Source organism: Anser anser, assembly GCF_964211835.1.
Source record: "Anser anser genome assembly, chromosome: 3".
Classification (NCBI taxonomy): Eukaryota; Metazoa; Chordata; class Aves; order Anseriformes; family Anatidae; genus Anser; species Anser anser.
In genome coordinates, this window is record NC_139722.1 from 105,959,734 (window position 1) to 105,983,717 (window position 23,984).

General features: G+C 38.9%; 1 protein-coding gene across 3 annotated transcripts in view; it reads right to left on the reverse strand.

Annotated features, from left to right (window-relative positions):
- Positions 1–23,984, reverse strand: part of FSHR (follicle stimulating hormone receptor) — an 86,193-nt gene that overhangs the window by 40,082 nt on the left and 22,127 nt on the right. For all 3 annotated transcript variants that reach the window (XM_083828199.1, XM_083828197.1, XM_083828198.1), the window contains exon 2: positions 10,997–11,068. In XM_083828199.1, the coding sequence (XP_083684325.1) occupies positions 10,997–11,068 (72 nt within the window). The remainder of the gene's footprint in view (positions 1–10,996; positions 11,069–23,984) is intronic.

Consider the following 23,984-nt stretch of genomic DNA (forward strand, 5'->3'; position numbering starts at 1 on the left):
CTTAGTCTGAAAGCTCTGTGCCTGGCAGCACAGTTGGATGAAAACATGATGTGCTTTTCAGAGGTATTCTGGGCCTAGGGAACACAAAACAGGCTCCTTCGTACTGACAGATGAAGGTTCATGAAAAGCCACTTTACTTGTTAGCACTTTTACATCTGCTACCAAGAAACACAGGCAAAAAAAGCTTATTTTTAAATAAACAGCGTGTGTTGTCAATTATACTGAGGCAGGAGGCTGTCACAGATGTACTGTGATCTATTTACTTGCCTCTTTGTAAAAATGTCTTGCCATTTGGCTCTGCCCTCTGTTCTTCTGGGCATAACCTCTTTACTGCAGCTCAGCTCTGCACAGAGATTTGGGCTCAGGGAATGGAGGAGCAAAGACACTGCACACTGTGAAAATGTCATGGCAAGGAAATCTGGATAGTGCTGTAGGACAGCACCTCAAGTTGACCTTCCTATGTATAGAATGCCCCAAAGAAGAATAAAAGGCTTTTAAGCTCAAAAAAGACAGTTTTTATTAAAATATAAACAAGGATAATTAACTATAAAGCAGAAACACCTCAAAGGAAATTGAGGCTAGGTGGAAGAGAACTTAAAAGTGTTTAAACATCTCCCTCCGCTTACTTCCAGAGCTTTTGGAGAAGCTTTAGAGTTCCTCAATGACTTATTCCAAGTGGCAGTAAGTTCTGCTCAGACCTCCTTGAAAACCTGTTCATCACTGGAGACTGTTCCCCAGTGCAGTCTCTAAGTGGCACATTTCCACCTCTGCTTGCAAAATTCCTGCTACTTGTAGTACCTCAAAGCTGCTCCCCTTTGAACATGCTCATTCGCCTGCAAACGGAACACCCAATCCCACTTCCTTCAGGGAGCTCTGCCACTGTCACTTTTCCTAAGGAGCATCATCTAATTGGGAACAGAAGTCATAAATAACCAAATCCATTCCACTGTATCCCGCTTGTCCAATCAAATAGACCAGGTGAGACAAGCCAAAATCTTAAGAATCTAGCACAGGAAGTCTTAAAGTTATGGAAGACAAAGCTGAAAAACATAACCATAAAATCTCATTCAAAATAAATGATGACTGACAAAAGAATCTGACACGTCTAATGAGCATCTTCACTTCGTAGAAAGGATAAACATTTCCACATAAAGATGCAAATCTTTGTGCTCTTGAATAGACAAACAAGACAGAACTAAATCATGCTTCCAAATAACAAAGACTATTTTACTTTAGTTCACAGGTGAAATTCTGCATTATTGCCTGTTTTAGTGGTGAAACTTCACAGCACAAAGGCAACATAGAGAGACCATTCAAGGAGTTTGTGCTGAGCATCCACACTGGACAGCTATTCCTTATCATTTATTACATGTATTTCTCCTCCTCAGAGTAGAAAGCACCCCAGGAGATGGACAAAATGTATTCTCCATCTGGAGAAAATATTCCATAATTGTTACAGTAATGTTCTCTTGAATGTCCTCCTTCAGTAACTGATGTTAGCAGATCTCAGGGACAAGGTTCTGACAGGGGAAAAACACCAGCCTGCTACTGTCCCCAGCTCCTAATTCTCTGCTGACTGCATTGAAAAACGCACAGACACCAATAGCTTTTCAATATTCTGCATTTCTCTCACATTTGTTTGTAATTTCCATCTGCTGTGTTGGCTCCCTTAAACATTCAAAATATTTTCTGGCTTGGTTTCTTTCTTCCATTATAAATCCTAACAATTGAAATCATTTCCAGACTACTATATATAAACATATATACAGGTATGCATGTGTGTATATACATATATACATATTCTTCCATGTTTAGTTTACTCACAAATGGTACCACTCTTTATTATTCCTTATTTTTTAAAGAATTAAGCACGTATATGGAGATCTTCATCAAAAACACATTCCTGCTTAAAAAATCAACACAAATATTCACTGTATTTTGTATGCAAATTGTTCTTGGCTTGGTCACAAAGCAAACAATGGGCACAATGAAACTCTGGATTTCCACCTGGGATGAATTGAGGCTAGCAGCGTCTTATAGAAAAATCAAAATGCAGCTCACTAATAATGATGAAATGCTCAACTGCCTCTCCACTGAGCAAAACAGCCATCAAACTAATGATTAAATCCACATCAATCATTTGGTATAATAGAAATAAAGGCTGTGCAATATAGTGTTGTCAGAGAATCAACATCTCCTGCTTAGAAAATAAATGCCTTGACTTCATCTCAATATTTGTTTTCTATAAATGTTGAGGTTTGTATCAGCATTTGTAGAGCAATGGGAAGCAATTCTTCATTGCAACATGCCAATTCCACTAGCATTATTTCTAAAACAAATGGAAAATCTAGATAAAATTAATACGGGAAGATGTTTCTGAAGTCATCCTCAAATTGAATTACCATTTCTAATCCGGTGCCAACTTTCCTCTTTCTAACAAAAAACATTTAGTAATGGTAACAATAAATACTGAATAAAATCCCATCTAAAATAAGTCAGGCATAGTGTCATCTAGGTCACACCTTTTGCACTCACTGTTGAAGTTAGGAACACACAGAAATAAGATTAATAGAAAAAATAATAAAAAACTTTGATAATGAAAAAACCCTACCTTTCTTAAAAATGCATACTTTTTATTTATTTACTTATTGTTATTATTATTTATTCAGTAGCAGTACTTTTTAAAGCAAACCCAGAGGCTGGATATACCTGGAGGGATATGGCACTACTATGCCTCTTGGGATATACCATCACCCAAATTCCCAGAGTCCCAACAAAACAGTACTGTGGTGCATACTGAACCATAGACCCCCACCAGCAAGTCTGTCAGGCAGAGGAGGTGGAGTTGCTACATGTTTGATCTGAACAGCCAAGTGAAGTGAAACCTCTGTGATTCTGAATGCATGTGTTTGAGTTTTCTCAGAATTGCATTGTTTGTTTGTTTTTTGATGGTAGTGGTTGTGTTTTTTTTTTTTTTTTTTGGTAGTCAGAAGCCCTTTTATAATAATCCTCTTGCAACTCCTTTACATTTCCTTCCCCAGATTTTACCATGGAAACTCTTTGTATCAGCAAGCATCAAGATACCAAACCACACAGAAAGAATACTCTGGTTTTTGCACTCTAACATACTTAAATTAAAATCATACACTAATCATATTAGTATGATTCTAAGGGACATTTTAAATTGGAAAGTTAGAAAATTCTTATATGGACACTATGAACTGATTTTACATTTTCTAGCTTCTTCTTTTAAGTACTTTAATTTTATTTGTGATTTTGTTCCACCAAAGCATTATCAAAAGATTGAGATCAGGTTATGCATTTACTGAAGTATTACAAAGCTGTAATTAAAATCTCTGCTCTTTGACATCAGCAGTGAGTCACTGACATGGATATTAAATGTCTACTTCACTTTTTTGTAACTGTGCAAGGGGTGACAACAATTACAGCATGTAAGATCTCTTCCACTGATAAGCTTTGGCAAGGAAAAGCAGAATGCTAGGCAAGGATGCAGCAAAACATTTATAGACTAGAATATAAAAAAATGGTCTTGGTTCATTACTTATTGTATTTAGAACAAAAGGCACAGCTTCTACTTTCAGAAAATAAATTTAATTAAGGACGTAACAGGCCTCATATGTTTTCATACCAAACACTAAAATTTGCTGTCCACAGATGATATTTGCAAAGGCTGGAGAATAGTCATTTGAAGTAACAGCATTCATTCTAGAAGGAAATGTGTCTAAGCCACTCAGTGCCTTGCTGAGAAACAGCAGCAAAGGCAGCGCTTTTCCCAGCTCCTCCACTGATGATATGTTGCAGGTGCCCTGGGAGAAGCTTGCATGGCTGCTCCCCATCAAACCCCATTTATGGGAACCCATTTCAAAGGGCAGAGCACAGCAATGGGGAAATGAAGACTGAAACCCTGGACACTGTTGAGCTAAGGAATGCATACAGTGCAGGATAAGCTTCTTTACATGATTTTTTTTCTGCTGAACCAGAGGCCTGAACTACAAGCAAACACTCCAATACAGACAAGAGATAGTTCAAAATCACCAATCAATGTTAAATTTGGATAGTCAACTGTGTCAGAGGCTTCTGAGACTTGCAAGTTCACCTGCAGGAACCTGGAAAATTCATGTGATTTATCACTGCCCTCATACCAGTGTGTGATGCTGGGCAGCCTGTAGATGCTGTTGGTTCACACAGGATTAGACCATGGAGAGGGAGGGCAAAACCCCATATCATAAAAGTGGCCCCAATGAAAGATTTATTCTTTGGGATGTCAGCCTGAACTTTGAATTTCTTTGCTTCTGCTGATTACTGGCTTTAGTATTTTTGAACTGTAGTTCCCCGTTCCCTAACAGAAAATGCATATTTAGACTCATTTAAAAGAATTCAGTAGCATACTTATTTTCATGACATGCCCCTAAGGTGCAGAATGTTACACATAACTTCCTATAGTATAGACTAGAATTCAATATCCACGGAGTTACACTTTGAGAATATACCCTGGAGTATTTATTACCAAAGTATGATCCTTACTGATTCAGTACATATTTTGATACTCAAATTGCACTGTGTCCCCCTTTCACCTTAGGAATAAGTATTTTTGTAAACATGCACTATTTAATTTGCATATCACAGCAGCTCCTGCAAATTCATTTTTTGTTTCTTGGGGCTGTGTGTGGGGGGGCAATAGATTTTTCCAACGGATACAACAAAAGATGGAAACGAGCTCCTGACTAGAACCAAGTTCAAAATGTCTTGGCTACATTGAATCCTATCCATTTTCTCAAAAGAATTTTAATAATTGTATTTAATCACTACCTCTCACATAATGAATGAGGCTCAACGCAATACACTGTGCAAGAAAAAATGGAGAAACTGCAGTGTGCTCACGAGCTTTCTTTTGACCAGAAGACAAACTGCTCATCCTTAAGTGATCACAAAATTTCTGCCTCCCAATCCCTTCTTTCACCTCTTTCTGAGCTATGTGCTGCCAAGTGTTATAGAACCATGCTGGCCTGACTGAAACCAATTTCAGGAGCAGAGGCGGTGATCCCTTAGCCATTTGCTATCCCAGGTAGCTCTGAAGGCTACTATTGAAGAAGGCCTGGACTGTGAGTCCACCAATTTGCCAGGTTGCTTAAATTTGCTAAATAAAGCAAAGACTTATAGTCAGTGATACTTTCCACTATGCCAGAGTCTCCTGATAACACTTTTACAATCAAACGAAGAACTTTGTTCCTTCTCTATTCATGGGAAGCAAGTTATACCTTGATTTAGCAACTGTAGCATGTCTCAAATTATTCTCCTGAGGAATCTTCACAGTTCTCAAGTACTTGACTTTGGTTTGGACATTATATGATAACTCATTTTGAAAAGGAATGTATGACCTGCCTTTTAGCCTATGGAGCAAATGGGAAAGATTTTGGCATCATATCAGGTTGGTTGTCATAGATGAAATAAGCTGGTGCCCATGTATCTAGGTCACACCAGACCAGCAGAATCTGTTCAAATGAACCATCACTGGGTCAACAGTCCCAGCAAAACCAAAACCAAACAAACAAACAAAAAAAAAAACTATAAAATCTTGAATGCACTGAGTGATGAAATAAATATATGATCCAGAGATATTTTCTCTACAAATTCATGTGGATGCTATAGATAGCTAGTGCTTACATACTCTCTGTCTTCCATGGACAGAAGACTTCAGTTTCCAGGACTGTCAACTCTGGCAGATTCCCTCAACTCTAAAAGTTTTAATACTTCCCAGGATTTTCAGAGCTCTCATAAAGGATCTAGCTCATCAAGATCTGATGGTCACAGTATGGCTCGCATTCATAAAATATGCTGTTGCCAGAAAGGTAAAAGAAAACCACTTCTCCCATTAATGCAAACTACAAAGTAAGGTCAATAAACGTGTTTCTCTGTGATGTCTTGTAGTTCATAATTTTTTCATCCACATGGTTGAATTTCCTTGCGTTGGACACAAATTAGATTTGATAGCAAATGATGAAGTAAAGCACTATTTTTTAGCTTAAACCTTTCAAAAGAAGAAATAACTGACAACAAATTTTCAAGGGGATTGTGCTTCAGAATACAAAAGTAAAGGCTATTTGGCTTGTACAGGGTAAGGCAATACTATCTCTTCACTACAATATCACTGTTCAGAGAAAGGTGGCTACACTGAGTATCTTTCCTCAATGACACAGACCAGGAATATGACAAAGTCCTAAGTCAGACTTGGTTTGTCCTCCAAAAATCATTACAGGGGTATTTCAACAGCCAAGAGAGACCAGCATCCTCAGACTGCTTCTATCATCCACATGACGACTTGGAGCTGCACTTGTTCCCTAGCTTCTTTGGCTAAGGTTTACTAGTCACCATCCCTCTTCTCTCTGCTCTACCACACTCAGCCCAAGACTTGAAATAAAAGCTCACACTTAGCAGCAGGCATTTCTGACAATTGATTTTTCCAGGTGGGACCGAGGCATTCACCTTTCCCTAGAGTAATAATAATATATCCTAATTCTCCCCATCATTAGTTCAGCCACTGAGGATCAGACCAAACTCCCTTATAAATATGACGCCTGAGTCACGCATTGTTAAATCAACATTCAAAAATTTGCTACATCGTAGAATCTGTAGGAAACTTAGCAAGAGAAAAACATGAGATTTCAATATTGCTTCAGGCTTTCTCTCCTCCAAGTTAAGCACTTTCAGTGCAGGTTGAAGATGACATAGCAGCTGCAGAGTATGCTGAATTGATTTTGCCAGTTATGTGCCTGCCTGACGTTGCTTTTTATTTTAGTAACTGGAGAATTAATCAGTTCTGGTAGTGTAAATAAGTTGGTTGAGCAGGAGTCTAGAAAAGCTGCCATGGTCCAGCTTAGTCTTAGCCAAGACTTCTCAGCAGAAAACTAAACTTGCAATGAGAATAACAAAGCTGCTTCCCTGAACAACTATTTGTTAAATCAACATGAACTCAGAACTGTGTAGAAGTCGCAGAGCTAATAGCAATAAGCTGGTTAGGCTGCTCCTCAGACGTGTGGGTTTCTGAAATAGTTTTCAATAAGAAATCTTAAGTTACACCATTACTAAGAGAAATCTCTTATAATTACAACCTGCCGATATATTTCATAACTTAGAACATTTTATATAACAAAAGAAGATCTTTTTCCTGGACAATATTTGTCCATGTGACAGTCTGCAGAATGGACACTTCATATTTTTTCAGTATCTGAAGGAATTTAGACGGGCAAGAAGAAAAAAACAAGCTGGAATTGCTTCAAATGGGCTCTCATTCTTTTAAAAATCACAAAATGGTAGAAGTTTTCCAGTTACAATTTTCTTCTTCCCCCAATATCTGTATTTGGCATATGATGAAAACCAAGAATTTGATCTGTAACTAAAACTGGAGCTTCACAGGGAGGGCAGATCAGGTTCTCCATGCTGACATTTTGAGGTCACACTATTTTTTTCCATAAGGAGTTAGTGTCCATATTGGAGATTCCTTGGACAGTAGAAATGGAAAACAAACAAGATCTTCTATGGGTACCATGACTGGAGTTTGACTGAAAGCACCTGACTGGAAATATTCAACATTTTGTGGCAAAAAACATTTGTTCAAGGTTTTCAGTTGTTTGGATGTATAGGATGAAACTTAAATGCATAAAGAAAGCAGGAACAATGAAAAATGTTATTGAATGATTTTTCTTTGAAAACTAGACATTTTTGGTGACTGTATTTAAAAGCCTTCATTTGCTTTGAATATAAACACAAAAGAGTTAAGATTCTTACGGAGGACTCATCTCTGACTTGTATTTAACTAGCTCGTCGCCTATGGATGATTGCAAAGATGACCATTCCCTGCAACTTGTGAACCTTAAAACCTACCCCATTCTCAGAAACACTGTTGGAAATGAACCAGAGATGATAACTGATGAAAACATGCACAGATCTTTTGGGTTTTTATAAGCTACTGCTTTTCATCAGTAACACAATCGGAATATATTGTCCCTCTCCTAATTTTTAATCTATTTAGTTCTATGTGAACACTTACGTGCAGTACATTGAAGTACCTCATTTGTATACATCAGGCTATCTACATTTTACCACATGGAGATATCACATTATTAATAGCTCTGTTCCTTAAATAAACTGCAGTTTGCTTTAAACTTCCTTTTTGTGCATAATCTTGCAAGAAAAAAAAGAGGCTTTCATACAAAGACTGTTTTTTATATGCAAATATATCATTTGATTGCACACTTTTTTTTTGCCCTACATTATCATGAATATTTCTGATAAATGTTTTATGGGTTAGATTTTGGATTTGTGATCATTTTCAAATTTTATCTGTTTGCCACACCATTTGCAAATACTGTATTCTTTGTTGATGTTGATTGGTCTCATTTACATATTTATCACATTTTTATTTTCAAGGATATTTTGCTACAAACTGCCTGTCCCCATTTCTCTTCCAGGTAATAATAGCACATAGATATATTTTCAAATTTAGCTTACTTCCATATGTATTTTTCTTTGGTCAACAATAAATCACCACTTAGAGACATCGCATTCAATGTGATCATTAACTTCATACATATCTGACATATGGTTTCTGAGTAATTAAAGATAATGGGAGCAATGCACTTTGCAGCCCACTACATTGCCCAGAGAGCTGAATGGTTTTCCATAAGAACTAGACTTAAAGGAATCCAGCATGAATGCGGAGAAACAAGTGCCAAAAAACTGGTGACACAGTGCTGATCTTACCCCTAACAGGCAATTCCTGACCACAGAAAATAAGACCTTTTTTCTTTTCTTGTCAAGAAAAATAAGCATTTGCTGTGGTTCAACTTGATATTGACCAACAACTCTTGAATCCCCCTAGCATGTTCACTGCTTGTTCTTCATCCATCTATACTTTTCTAGGTTCAAAATACATTTAATACATTTCCTTTATTTGTCATCTCTTCTGGTGTGCCCATCTTCTGCTATATCCTTTACTTATGCAAGAGTATGAGGGGAAAAAGGAGAAGCTGAAGCAAAGAAATGTTGGCAATTGATTCCTTTCCAGTTTTGTCCCTACACAGAGAGACTGAAACGGTATAATATAAAAGTGTATTTCCCTACTCCTCCTCAGACCCTTCTTGGACAAACAGCATCTTTGCGATTCTCTCCAGTGAGAGCAAATACTGGATACATTTCTAAACAAAATGTGAGTTGGTTACAGATGAAATAATTTAGAAAAAAACATACATGCCCTGCAATAGTTCAGATTTGATGGTGACTGTTATCTTTTCAGGTGCTAGCACCAGTTAACCCATAGATTTTCTGTAGTTAAGGAATATTAGAAAACATATGATCACGCTAGTTGTGGAGGGCTGCAATACATCCATAATAGACTAATGGGTACCTGACACATCCGTTCATCAAGAGTGCTCATAATTATATCTTCAGGCTTATCACTAAAATTAGATGCTTGCTCTCTTTATGTGCTAAGTTTTTCAGAATTATCATCTGCAAGGAACTTCTCACACCCTCCTAGCTGGCCCTAAACATGAACAGTACAGTCATATTTATTTATTAGAATTGGCTTACCTGTTACGAACAGCAGTGCTTTCCTCCCTAATCTTTCACTGATTTATTGTGATCTATTAGAAAACTCTCAAATTAATCAGTTTCCCACGGCCTTCTGGCACTTTATTTATTAATTAATACAATCACAGAAAGGTTTGGGTTGTAAGGGACCTTAAAAATCATCTAATTTCAGCCCCCCTGCATTGGCAGGGACACCTTTCACTAGACCAGGTTGCTCAAAACCCCATCCATCCCCTTGAACACTTCCAGGGATGGGGCATCCACAGCTTCTCTGGGCAAACTTTTCCAGTGCTTCACCACCCTCACAGTAAAGAATCTCCTGCTAATATCTAATCTAAACCTACCCTCTTTTAGTTTAAAGCCATTACCCCTTGTCCTATCACTACACTCCCCGGTAAAGAGTCCCTCTCCAGCTTTCCTGTAGGTACTCCTTAGGTACTGAAAGACTGCTATAAAGTTTTCCCCAGAGCCTTCTCTTCTCCAGGTGGAACAACCTCTGTTTCCTCAGCCTTTCTTCATAGGAGAGGTGCTCAAGCCCTCCAGTCATCCCTGTGGCCCTTCTCTGGACTCACTCCGACAAGTCCATGTCACTTCTCAGATTCATGTCCCCCCCACTGGGGATCCCAGAGCTGAATACAGTATTCTAGGTGCAGTCTAACAAGAGCAGAGTAGATGGGAAGAATTGCCTCCCTTGACCTGCTGGTCATGCTTCTTTTGGTGCAGCCCAGAATATGGTTGGCTTTCTGGGCCGCAAGCATGCATTGCTGGCTCATGTTGAGTTTTTCATCAACCCAAGTCCTTCTCTTAAGGGCTGCTTTCAATCCACTCATAGTCCAGCCTTTATTCCTGTTTGGGATTGCTCTGACCCAGGTGCAAGACCTTGGACTTGGCCTTGTTGAACCTCATTATGTACACGTAGGCCCATGTCTCAAGTCCTCCCCCCATTGTGCTGACTGCACCACATAGCTTAGCATTTTCCACAAACTTGCTGATGGCACACTCAATCCCACTGTCCATGTCACCAAGAAAGATATCAAGCAGTGCCAGTCCCTACACCAACTTCAGAGCAACACCACTTAACACCAGTCTCCATCTGGACATCAAGCCATTGACCACAACTGTTTGAGTGTGATTGCAATGACACTCCCTGCCAAATGAACCCTTTGACCAAGGACTGCCCACTTGCTGATATAACAGTGTATTTATGACAACAATGTTTTGGAACATGTTCTAAAAACAGAAATTATTATTATTATTATTTAAAAAGATGAAACTAGGTTGAGTTCAGAGACAGGAGTTGCTTACAGGCAGTAAAAGGAGCTGCAGCTAGAAACTGTTGTTTAAAGTAAAATGGTGGTTTTCTAGTAAATATTGACACAATACATACATTTTCTCTAGGTCATGAAGTCCTGCAAAAGCTCCTTTTGGAATGACTCTCATCTTGGTAAGGACAAATCTCCTGAAAATAGAGAAAATGGAGTGATTATTCACTGTTCACAATACCGGCCTGCATGACAGCCTTTGTCAGTATAGAAGAGGCCAAGGACAGAAGAGGCCTAGGACAGAAGAGGATAGGCCTAGAAGAGAATAGAACAGAACAGAAATTGAATCATAAAGGTTGAAAAAGGCCTCCAAGGTCATCTGGTCCAATCATCCCCTTACTACCACTAAACCATGTCCCTAAGCACCACATCCAACCTTTGCTTAAACACCCACAGGTCAACCCATTTCTTAAACCACCTCCATGGGCAACCTGTTCCAATGCCTGACTACTTTCTGAGAAGAAATGTCTCCTCATTTCCAATCTAAACCTCCCCTGGTGCAACTTGAGGCCATTCCCTCTAGTCCTATCACTGGTTACCTGTGAGAAGAGGCCGACCCCCAGCTCCCCACACCTTCCTTTCAGGTAGTTGTAGAGACCAATGAAGTCTCCCCTGAGCCTCCTCTTCTCCAGGCTAAACAACCCCAGTTCCCTCAGCCGTTCTTCACAGGACTTGTGTTTCAGGCCCTTCACCAGCCTCATAGCCCTTCTCTGGACAAGCTCCAGGGCCTCGATGTCCTTCTTGTAGTGAGGGGCCCAAAGCTGAACACAGTACTCGAGGTGCGGCCTCACCAGAGCAGAGTACAAGGGGATGATCTGATCACCTCCCTGGTCCTGCTGGCTACACTGCTGTTGGCCTTCTTGGCCACCTGAGCACGCTGCCAGCTCATGTTCAGTCGAGCATCGACCAACATCACCAGATCCTTTTCCTCTGCACAGCTTTCAAGCCACTCTGCCCCAAGACTGATACAAGGCTGATATCACTGATACAAGGAGTGTCCCGCCTGAAGGCTTCACAGTCTAAATACAGCTATAAAGTTCATAGGCTTCATAGATCCCCAGCTGCCTGCCTGGGTCAAAATTACAGCACTGTGTTGGTCTGCTGCTGGAGCTGGTGGGAAAAAAGCATCCACCACTGAGTCGCAAGTACCCTGTTGGCTTCAGTAAGAAACAAACAGCTGATCACCACAGCTGTGTTGCATGCTGGGAGGTAACTGTTTTTTTTTTCATCTTGTCCTCTCTTTTGAAAGATACTCGAGCACAGGACGAAACAGCTCTGTGGAGCTGAACTGGGATGAGTTGCTTACATAATGTTGTAAGGTGCTACATGCATGCTTATGCAAGATAAGCCCTAAACTGTTGCACAGATAATTTATAATTTAATCTCACAGTCTCCCTTCTAATTAATTCATAATATGCCATAAAATTGGGACTTCAGAATACACACCTCTATCACATAGGAACCAAGACAACATTTTAATCACTTTTAAAGGTAACTGTAGATACTTTATGAAGAATAAGTATTTAAAATACCGTATAAACCTTTTTGTTAACCTGAACTCTTCTTTTATCACAGTAAACAAAGAAGACTAAAAAACTTCTGATGTTACTCAAAAAATGAAATGTAGGATATCTACTACACTTAGGAGCAATAACTTAGGAGTTGTAATTTCACTTAGGAGAAATAAAGTATTAGCTAGGTAATTATTTTCTTTCATGCATTTAATCATTCATAGGTAGTGAGTACAAATCACTGCATATATAAACATGATCTGCTCATCAAAACACATGCTTCACATGATATGCATATGACTAGATGGCAGGTCAAGAAAGCATAGCTGAGGCATGAGAAACCCTGCAGTAAGTTTGCAGGGAGAAGTACTGTCATAAATAAAAGTCATACTCAAACTCTCAGGTGTTAAACACCAAGCAGACAACATAAATGAAACATCATATAATGTTGGCTACATACATGAGATCAATTTATCATTTAGTTTCTTGGTCTATTTTCCCATGGAAATGGAAATGTTTTCTGAATTACTATTTTATTATTATTATTATTTTTTTCCAGTGAGCATGCCTGCTAGACTTATTTGTAATCATCTCAGAGAAGAGTTGTTTTTGCATGACTGATTGGAGTCTCCTTTCAGTCCGTGTCTGTGCTGCCTTGATTTAACATCTGCAGAAGGTCAGAAATGGGTACTCAGCCTGGTATTACCTGCTGTGTAGTCCTGCAAATTTAAACACAATACCTAAAAAACTAGAGACATTCTTTCTTTTTGTTCACATAGGCTATTTACAGAAGCCTCTTTTATTTATTTATTTATTTCGGCTGATTAGTTTAGAATTTTCATATGAGACTATCATGTTTTAGTCAAAATTGTAGGCAGAAAGGTATTATTCTGATAGAATTACACAGTGATAGGTTTCTATATACATATATATATATATTTTTGATCGTAGATCTTAGTAGGATCTACCTCCTTATTTATATTCCCAAATACAACTTAGTATTTACTTACTAATGACAAAGTCAATGCACACCTCATTTAGCTCTACGGATGCCCCTGGGATTACATGAGGAGTGAATTTTTCCCCATACTTTTTTTTTTTTTAAGCATTAAGAAATGCATGGTATTCTCAGTCCTGAAAGATAACACATTTGGTATTCCATTATTCTTGTACAGTTATTAATGTAAGTCAGAAAAAGCTTCTAAATACTGTCACACAAGTATTGCAGAATTGAGATCACTATGCAAATGTTAGAAGGATTAAAGAGCTTCCAGAAAAGGCCTAACCTGGATCAGGCAATTTGTAAAGCCCTACTAAAAACATGGCTAGTGTAATGCTAGTCTGTACTTTCAGAGTTCAGATATTGGATCCGTGCAGAACACCCAGCAGGCTTAGTGCTGCAAAGATGAACCATCAGGCAACTCTTTGATCTGCTTTGAAACCTTTTCTAACCTCTCCTTTGTAGAAACACATGCCTGAATTTGGAGCCCTAGAAAGTGGGCTCAGTCTGAAAAGCCACTTTTTTTTTTTTTTATGGCAATACTCTAAAATGAATCCTCTCTCTGTAGATCATCAAGAGGTTTGCAATTCTTTAATTAGATACTGGCCTATGCCATTCTTTACCACAACAAGAACTTACAGCCTGATCCTGAAACTTATTAAAAGAAAGAAGCTTCATTGATACATGAGGTTACCCGCAGAAATAAAGCCATAAGTGCACAGAAGGATCAAACCTTGGGTTTCTTTGTTGGATAGCCTGCCTTCTTGTGCTAATAAGGTGCCAGAATTCAGGACGTACATATCTGATGCCCTGGAGCTACTAAAGTAGAACTGAAGTTTAATAGCTGAAGTCACACATTCCACTTTAAAAACTAAGGTTAATTGTATTTAAATGTCCCTGTTAGGCTAATAAAGTTAGCTTTAATGTTATAACTAACACTGAAAATTAGAATCAGCTACTTGTTGAATTATCAACTGTGTAATGAATAGGAGTCCATTATAACTACTGGCATGCTGTATTGTCAATAAATCTCACAAATTAGGCTCCAAGAATCAATCTGTACTTTACTTGAGATACTGATATTCAGTATGAATTCTTGCTGTGGTGCATGGGGAAAATAATTGATAAGCATTTCCTTGTTTTTGTTACTTGTGTTTTGTTACTGGAATTATTTAAAGTCAAAGAAATGAATACAGTCTGCCTTTCTTCAAGCATGTTTTACGTCAAAGCAAACAAAAGCATCCTTTAAAAAACAGGTGCTTAATGGAGAGATGCATTATTAAATAAAAAATAACTAAATAAAAATAACTAAATAACTAAAAAATAACTAAAGAAAGCACTGAAAACCATAAAAGTTATGCACATGATGTGAAATTAAAAACCAAGAGCCAGGTGCCTGGCACAAGGTGTGAGAAAGGTTAGACCAAAGGTTAGGTGATCCAAAGATCTGTACCCTAAGCAATGAGCTGTGCAGACCTAGTCCCCAGGAAACTAAATGCAGGTCTCCATCTCAACTCTGAAGCATCCAGGTCTTGTATGCCCTCCACATGTACAAAAAGCCAGAGAGCCCCTGCTCACAGCAGCTTTGCTGGAGTGGAGGAAGGCTTTGTGCTCTCTCACTGCTGTCCTGACAGCAGAAGGACAGACACAGGGAATGAGAGTCTCAGCTTCAAGTACCCCTCTCACCCCAAGTGGTGCTCAGCAGCCAAGAGACCTCTCCCTGTGCCCAGCTGCGGCTCAAGCATTGCGCAGCCAGGGCTATGATACTCCTTGTGCCATGAGAGAGGACAAGAGGGATCTTAACCCTAGCATTCTCTTTAGAGGCATTACAGTTAGATTTGATTTCCGTTGGACAGATTACAAAAAAAAAAAAAAAAATTTAAGTCCAAAGTTCAGTAATGTTAGTGTTATCACTATATATGCTACAATACATCCTAGAAATTCTAGCAAGGCCTGCAGTGTTGGAGCCACCAAAAACTTAAAAAATAACGAGAAAACAGAAACAATGACACGAAATGAAACAAAACCCAAATGGTGAACATGATTATCCTGCATCCTACAAGTCTAGAAATAGAAGATGGGTATAATAACTACTGTTATTACCTATGTACAGCAGTATAAACTAGAATTAAATCTGGCCCATTGCTCATTGCATAGAACCCCTAAAGTGCTGGAGAGGTTTCTAAATCCTGATTTAAACACATCTGTCGAAAGTGATTCTTTGGGAGCTTATTAACAGGAACTAAAGTTAGCTGCTACAGTTGTGCAAACCCACTTACACTTTATATATATAAAAATTACAGTATAAACATACACTTAAATATACAACTTTGCATAATATTTAACTGATTTTTCCCTTCTTCTGTTTTTTTGACCATTGGGAGTAGTTGGATTCTTTTGTGCAGTAAAATACTTTTACATCTGGAGAGACAATAAAGCTTACTATCAGATATTTCTTTGGACTGAACATGCACATTTCCCACAGGTTTTCACGTTTCATTCCTAAGTTTTGTGCATTTTATATGCCTTTTATCATTTTTTGTTCATCTCATGAGTAGCTGTGAGTAGGTTTTTGTATTAGAAAACTACTAAAAAACTGTTTTTAATTAAGGCTAGACCTGTCAGGACTAGATCAGAGCTATCTCCTACAGATTTATTTATTTATACAGAGACATATAAACCTGGCTATTTAAGAGGGCAAGGTCTCAGTTAATATGAGCCCACTGACACAGATTACTTACACAACCTTATATCACAATGAAGAGCAAACAACCCAAAAACATCTTGTTTCTGTATGGCTGTGCCTAGTATAAGAGAAATATCACAGCGCCAAGTTAATCTCAAAGCCTGTAGGAGACATGATGCAAAGAACAGAAATTATCAGGTGCTGGTAAAGTGATCCCGAATAACCCTCTAACATTTTCAGCTACAAAGAGATTTATTGAACTTTTTCCTAAAATAGTCTTCTGCAGCTGAAGTAGTTCAGACAGACATAGCATAAGATGTGAAGGGGAAAAAAATCCTCCAGAAAAAATAATATCCTTCCTTTCAATCCTATATGAGTGCAGGGACAGAAATCAGACTGACTTCACCAAGAAGAGATAGAGGACTGTATGTAATTATTCAAGTATCTGATGCCTAAGGTGTGGGTAAGTAAAAAGACTTGGTAAATGACAAGATTAGAAAAGTGGATGCATAAAGGTCTGCAAATTGTCTCTAGAAACAAAAGTACATGGAAAACATGTAAAGTGGGCGCAGTGAGCAAATCAGTGTAAATACACTGTATTTGTGAGGTTAGTCACTTAAGTGTGAAATGCTGTATTTTCTGTACTCATCAAATGAATTCTCAGACCCTGGTCCCACAGACTTTTTCTTGAGTAATTATGAAAACACTCTTTGGCAAAGGTCTCCACCAGAATTTGTTCCCATTGAGCTGGTGTTCCCTCTTCCCAGCTCCCTTCCTTTCTTTCCTCAGCAAAGCTCCTCCCCAACAGCAATAACCTTGCACAACAAGGGACTGCATCAATTAACGTAAATTAAACTAGTAAAACAACAACAACAACACACCCACCCAACCAACCAGAAAAAAAAACCAAACACACACACACAAAAAAACCACATTACTTTCTGCTTCATTAAGCATGGCTGAATTTGGGTCTTTCAAAACACTCTAAAACCAATTTCTCTGATCTACACAGTTAGTCAGAAGGTACGCATCTTGTAGAGTTGTCTATCCCGGCTTATGTAAATGGCAAATTCATGATGCTAAAATGAACAGTGTCAATCGGATATGGAAACAAAATAAAAAAGCCAAAAGATTTGGTGACCGTAATGCTAAATAACCAAACTCAGTTCCAAAGAAATAAATACAGAATTTTGAAAACCATTTTACTCTAGTCTCCAAGATAATAGACTGATGCTATCACCTTCTAATCCTCTACAGCAGTGTGCATTTTGTCAGACAGACAGATTTACAATAAAATGTAATTTATTCTCTTTCTAATTCTTTTGTTGTTTCTTTGTTTTTGCATCTTGCTTTGGAGATGTGCTCGAGGTACCAGCATAAGCAACAGGTGAGACTGTGTTATATTTTAGGAGAAGACAATATGATGCCATGACCTACTTGGTGTTCTTTTGACAAAATACAAGAACCAACAAAATCCTGCCCCATGTTTTTTTTTTTTTGTGTGTGTTTTTGCTTGGTGAGTCAATGCAACAGTGAAGGATTATTTTGCTTTTTGTTCTGTAATAGAAAACAAATAGACATTGCAGACTGTGTCCTAGATGGTGTAAACCAATCTGTCTGTGTCAGCCTGGCCCTAAACTTTTGTATTAATTCTCACTGGAATGAATCATGAAATTCTTTTGAGCTCAGATTTGATTTGATTTAAAATTGTAAAGAAAATTTATAAGCCCCCAGCTCATTGAAATGCCTTATTTCTGACTAGGGTGTGGGTCTAGTTAATATGTCCCTAGGAAGAGGAATATGCAGAAATACACGAACATAAAAATATTTTCCTTTGAATTAGTCATAAAATAAATATATTTTTCTTAATATTTTGAAATACTTCAATGAATCATTAGGGGAAAATAGGAACTTGCTAATATAACAGGGCAAAATCTACCTTGTTAATGGTAAAAAATTAAGAGTTTTGATTTTGGAGTAGAAATTCATACACCGAGCACAGAAATCCTAACAGTAAGTCAGTGAGCTGCCTGAATCCCTAAGCAGAACTGTCTTCTCTAGACCCTGTGTTCAGCCTTTCGTTTTTCTTAGAAAATTTATTTTACGGCAGCTGTTTCATGTTTTTTTGGCATGAAGGTGGCTAGATTACTCGGCCCAAGGTGGGTGCCCTGAATCAACGGGAAGGCACTGTTCTCAGGGTGCATACAGAGCCCAGACAGACTTCGGACCCTGTGAATCTTGAAGCATGAGTTGCAATATGTTCATCTACAAACAAATGTATGTATGAATGTATGATTCCTTTCCCAAACTGTAATTAAACCTAAACATTCTAGATTTTACATTTAAAAATATTATTTTCATGGATCAGTGTGAAAATCAGCTGTCTAGGGGGAAGATATCTGTAATCTACAAAGCAGTCTGTAGCTGCTTTTGGACATAGCTATGGTTCCCCATTCCTATCAGCACGCAGAGTGGAATTCAAAACATATAAACCAGCTCCAAAACCATCACAAAAAAGGCTTCAAATATCATTGAGCTAAACGCAAAAAGATTGCTTTTATTTCCTTTCTGATTTCCAAGTCTTTAGAGTGCATTCATATAATGTTTTAAAGCTATTTTCAGCAGTCATGAGGATTTAATTTGGAAAAAGATAAAGAAAAAGAAAAAAAGAGTGAGATTTATATAAGTTGCCTCAGTTCCATGAGACATTGAGGCTGAGAATTCATATGTCTGACAGTATCAGGAGGAATGGCATCAGTACTGATAAAACACTGCTCTAGCATGCTACTGGCTCATCTTTTCACAGAGCTACTCCATCATCCAAATAAAAACTAAAACCAAGCAGAATATTTTTCAGTAACGACTATTCCTGGTAACGACTATGCCTGGTAAAATCATGGAGAAGATGGTTCTCGAACTTATTGAGGCTCACCTGGGGGACAAAGCAGTCATTGGTCCCAGCCAGCATGGGTTTGTGAAGGGCAGGTCCTGCCTAACTAACCTGATTTCCTTTTATGATAAGATCACCCGTATGATGGACCAAGGGAAACCAGCTGATGTGATTTTTTTGGACTTCAGCAAGGCTTTTGACACGGTTTCCCATAGGATCCTACTGGACAAAATGTCCACCATACAGCTAAATAAAAACATCATACGATGGGTGAGCAATTGGCTAACGGGCAGGGCCCAAAGGGTTATGGTAAATGGGGCTGCGTCAGGCTGGCGGGCGGTCACCAGTGGTGTCCCTCAAGGCTCCATTTTAGGGCTGGTACTTTTCAATATTTTTATAAACGATCTGGATGTAGGAATAGAAGGTATTTTGAGCAAGTTTGCTGATGACACCAAACTTGGAGGAGTTGTTGACTCGAATGAGGGTGGAAAGGCCTTGCAGAGGGATCTGGATAGGTTAGAGAGCTGGGCGATCACCAACCGCATGAAGTTCAATAAGAGCAAGTGCCGGGTCCTGCACCTGGGACGGGGAAACCCTGGCTGCACGTACAGACTGGGCGATGTGACGCTAGAGAGCAGCCTAGAAGAGAGGGATCTGGGGGTCGTGGTTGACAGCAAGTTGAATATGAGCCAGCAGTGTGCCCTGGCGGCCAGGAGGGCCAACCGTGTCCTGGGGTGCATCAAGCACGGCATCGCTAGTAGGTCAAGGGAGGTGATTGTCCCGCTCTACTCTGCGCTGGTGCGGCCTCACCTCGAGTACTGTGTGCAGTTCTGGGCACCACAGTATAAAAAGGACATGAAACTGTTGGAGAGTGTCCAGAGGAGGGCTACAAAGATGGTGAAAGGCCTGGAGGGGAAGACGTATGAGGAACGGCTGAGGTCACTGGGCCTGTTCAGCCTGGAGAAGAGGAGGCTGAGAGGAGACCTCATCACAGTCTACAACTTCCTCGTAAGGGGGTGTCGAGAGGCAGGAGACCTTTTCTCCATTAACACCAGTGACAGGACCCGCGGGAACGGGGTTAAGCTGAGGCAGGGGAAATTTAGGCTCGACATCAGGAGGGGGTTCTTCACAGAGAGGGTGGTTGCACACTGGAACAGGCTCCCCAGGGAAGTGGTCACTGCACCGAGCCTGTCTGAATTTAAGAAGAGATTGGACTGTGCACTTAGTCACATGGTCTGAACTTTTGGGTAGACCTGTGCGGTATCAAGAGTTGGACTTGATGATCCTTAAGGGTCCCTTCCAACTCAGGATATTCTATGATTCTATGATTCTATTCATGTAACTGATTTACAAACTTGTTGCAAAAACAGGACCTGACTGGCACAGACATGCTTGAATAATGGAGGAAGAGTCTTACAATTCATTTTTTTTTCCATCTGAGACATGATTAGTGCATTTAAGGGTCTGAGAACCCCTACTTTACACACATTTAAATTGACTTATGAGAGAAACTGTAATCCCTTGCTAATGTGCACAATCTGGCTGGAAGCATTGATCGCTGCATTCACATACTGGGATCTGTCCATGCTTAAATCAACTACTCAAACAATTCAAATGCTTGTGAAAAGAAAAGTTATCTAGACTGCAGCTAGTTAATGAACATGGGGTGAGAAGAGCAGGTAAAGGAGAGTATTCCAAAGAAAAACAAACATCCAAACATCCCCTCAGTGAGACCTCGTAACAGAATCAATGGGCAAAATAAAGGTCTAGTTAATATATATATATATATATACATATATATATATTTTAAAGGAGGCATCAGGTCCTGAAAAAGGATTAAGTCAGTCCAAAACCAAAAGAAAATTGGTTATAAGAAATTTTTACAGGTACCTTGGTGCCCTTTCCTCTTAATTTCCAACAGAAATAATTACATTTGCCTTTGTTATACAAACACAAACCAGAAGATATTTTCTTAGACCACAAAGGAAATTAGTCACATGGTCATGGCTTGTAACTAGAGATCCTCAGTTTCAGGTCAGCATTATAGTCAGAAAGTCACCCTTTTATCTTTTATTGTAAAATTTTTTTTTTTTTTTTTGTCTTTCTAGTTCCACCAAAATGGAAGAAATGGAAGCAATCTGATCACAGCTGGCAACCACAAACAGAGATAAGCAAACTGATGAAACATTGAATTTTTACAAGAGACTATTGGAATGAAACTCGTAAAGTGCAAACATTATGGCTGCATTCAAGTTTGTGTACTTTCTGAAGATACGACAGTCACACCATTCTTCTATTTGACTGAAAAATGTAATATAAGTTTGACTGAAAAATGTCCTATAAATGTGGGAAAGAACACGTCATTCTTTCAGGTATGCTATTCAAGAATCTCTCCAGGTCTGGCAGTGACGTAAGTAAGCACCTCTGAGAAGGAAAATGTTTTCATTTGTGCACTATTAAACAAAGTAATGTACAGACAAAGTAAGTACAATTAGAACTGTGATGGTATGGTTATTAGTAATGCCTGCCTGCTTTGCAGGGCTGAATTTAAAAGGCAATATGTGCAGTTGCTCATGAAAATTTACTCCTTATTTTTTACTAGTGGTCTCCCTCAAAATCAATTTCCTTTTCTTTTTTAAATTAGATTAGAAGTGCAATGAGTAGTAGTGATGGCATTCCTATTTTAAATGCAGTGAATACTTACTAGGTGAAATAATGCCATCCAGACACAAAAAGCTGTAGAGAAGCATTTTAATGGAACAGCTGCTGTTTCATTGGAGTGCCCACCATACCGTAACATAGTTAACAAGGCACTTCTCTGCCTGCCCTGTTGAGGTCCTTTTTCCCCAACAGAGCTGCAATGCTGCTCACAGGCACACAGAAATGTCTCTGTGGGATTTGTTTTTCTATCAAGTCCCTGCTTAGGTCAGCTAATAAGATGCATGCTGTGCCTCTCACCAGTTAACAGCTGATACGGAGAGATGAGGAAGAACACAATTTTTTGATGAGGGGAAAAAAAAAAAAAAAGAAGCATCAGTTATACTACAAGACTGGAAAAAATCATCAAGCAACATGCTTCTTTCTAAGGACACATGTGCAGACAGTTAAAAATAAAGCTCCAAAATTACTTTAAATACCTCTGCTTGAGTAGCTTTGGGTGAATTTGGAGTCTCAGAATTAAAAAAAAAAAAACAAAACCAAAAAAAACAGGATGGAGAAAAAAGTAGATTACAAGAATCACAGCCAGGAAAAGAGATGAAACACCAGGACCACTGCCCAATCTGAGGTATTCTGTGCTCCTTGCTTAGTGAAAATTCTGCATCTATTTAGGCTGAGTTTTTTTTACACTGAAATAAAATACACTGAAATGAAATACACTGGAGAGGAACTGAGCTCTGCAGAGTTGTGATTATTCAGGCTAGTTACCTGGACGTGTCAACTCACTTTGCAAAGAGTCTGACACATAATTTTGTTAAGATTTAGATGCAAGGCAATAATAAGCAGCACATTCAACAAACGCAAATGACATGCCCAGAGCAGAATGACTGCAGAATACCCTCTGACACAAGGATGTTGGTCTCTTCAGTACATACATACAAAAAAAAAAAAAAAGGTTTGTCACAGGTTACAAAGTGCAAAAACAAACGAGTCCTCTTTAGGTTCAGAGAACAGAATCACAGCTACCATGCTCACATTCAGGAGAGTTTAACCGGTAGGAATGAGTTACCCACAAAAAACGCCAGCAGTAAGCTTGGAAACTCAGACAAAATTGCTTCTATTAATGTCAAAGACATGCTGTGAAAAGTGTTTCGTCTAAGATAAATACCATAAGTGAATGAAGTTACTCTGTCTCAGTTACAGAGAACCAGAAAATACAGATTGCTTTATTTTTACAAATAGCTGCACTTTATTAGTATTGATTATCCTGTGAGACACTACGCTACTTTTGGAAGAGCACTTCCTCATTCCTCATTGCTTAACTTACAGGGGCCTTTGAGAAATGTACAGCATGTGATAAAACATGCAACTTCCTTGAAATCTGACCTTGATGTTTACAACCATCTTTATGGTGAGGAGCTATTAAAAATTCATTCACTCTGAGTAAACTCTCAGTGTTGCATCTATTTATATTAATATCTCTTCATACTTTCCTGACAAAAGGAACACTGCACAAGTCCTAGGTATTTAGTTCTTCCACAGAGAGTGTTTTACTTTATGTTCTTTCCTGCAGGCAACTTGTCAAGGAAAATAGGGTAATGGAAAATGTCTACAACCTAAGCAGATGGGGGGCTTTTTAGGTATTGTCTTGTTCAAAACTTTCTTCCCCTCTTTTGATTCAGAGCAAGAATAGCCATCTGGCTTACACACAGCTGGTCACTTCAGCTCTTTTCCTGTCCCAAGAATGTGTCTAAAAAGATCTTATTCCTCAGCAGGGAGAGGAGCAGTGGTTTCTTCATCAGTTGAGGTCATACCAGAAAGGTGACAGGTGTCCTTTGTGTGTAGTGTTTCTATCTCTAAGACCTCAGGACTTTCTGAGTTGGCAATCTCTCCATATATGATGCTGTTTTTATTGACTGAAACAAATTGTCTAGGGACAAAATTCCATAAGTTCTGTTTTGGATGCCTTACTGAAGGTAAAACCCTCTTCAAAGTGGAAGTATTTCTGCATAATGTATTGCTGAACCTTTGCTGTTTAGCAAAGCACCAAATAACATGCCTTTGTCATCTTGCTCGACTAATTCATTAGAAAGATCATAGAATAATAGAATATCCCAAGCTGGAAGGGACCCACGAGGATCAAGTCCAAATCTTGGCTCCACACGAGACCAACCAAAAATCAAGCCATGTGTCTGAGAGCATTGTCCAAATGCTTCTTGAACTCCAGCAGGGTTGGTGCTGTGACCACTTTCCTGGGGAGCCTGTTCAGTGCCCAATCCACTCACTCAGTGAAGAACCTTTCCTAATA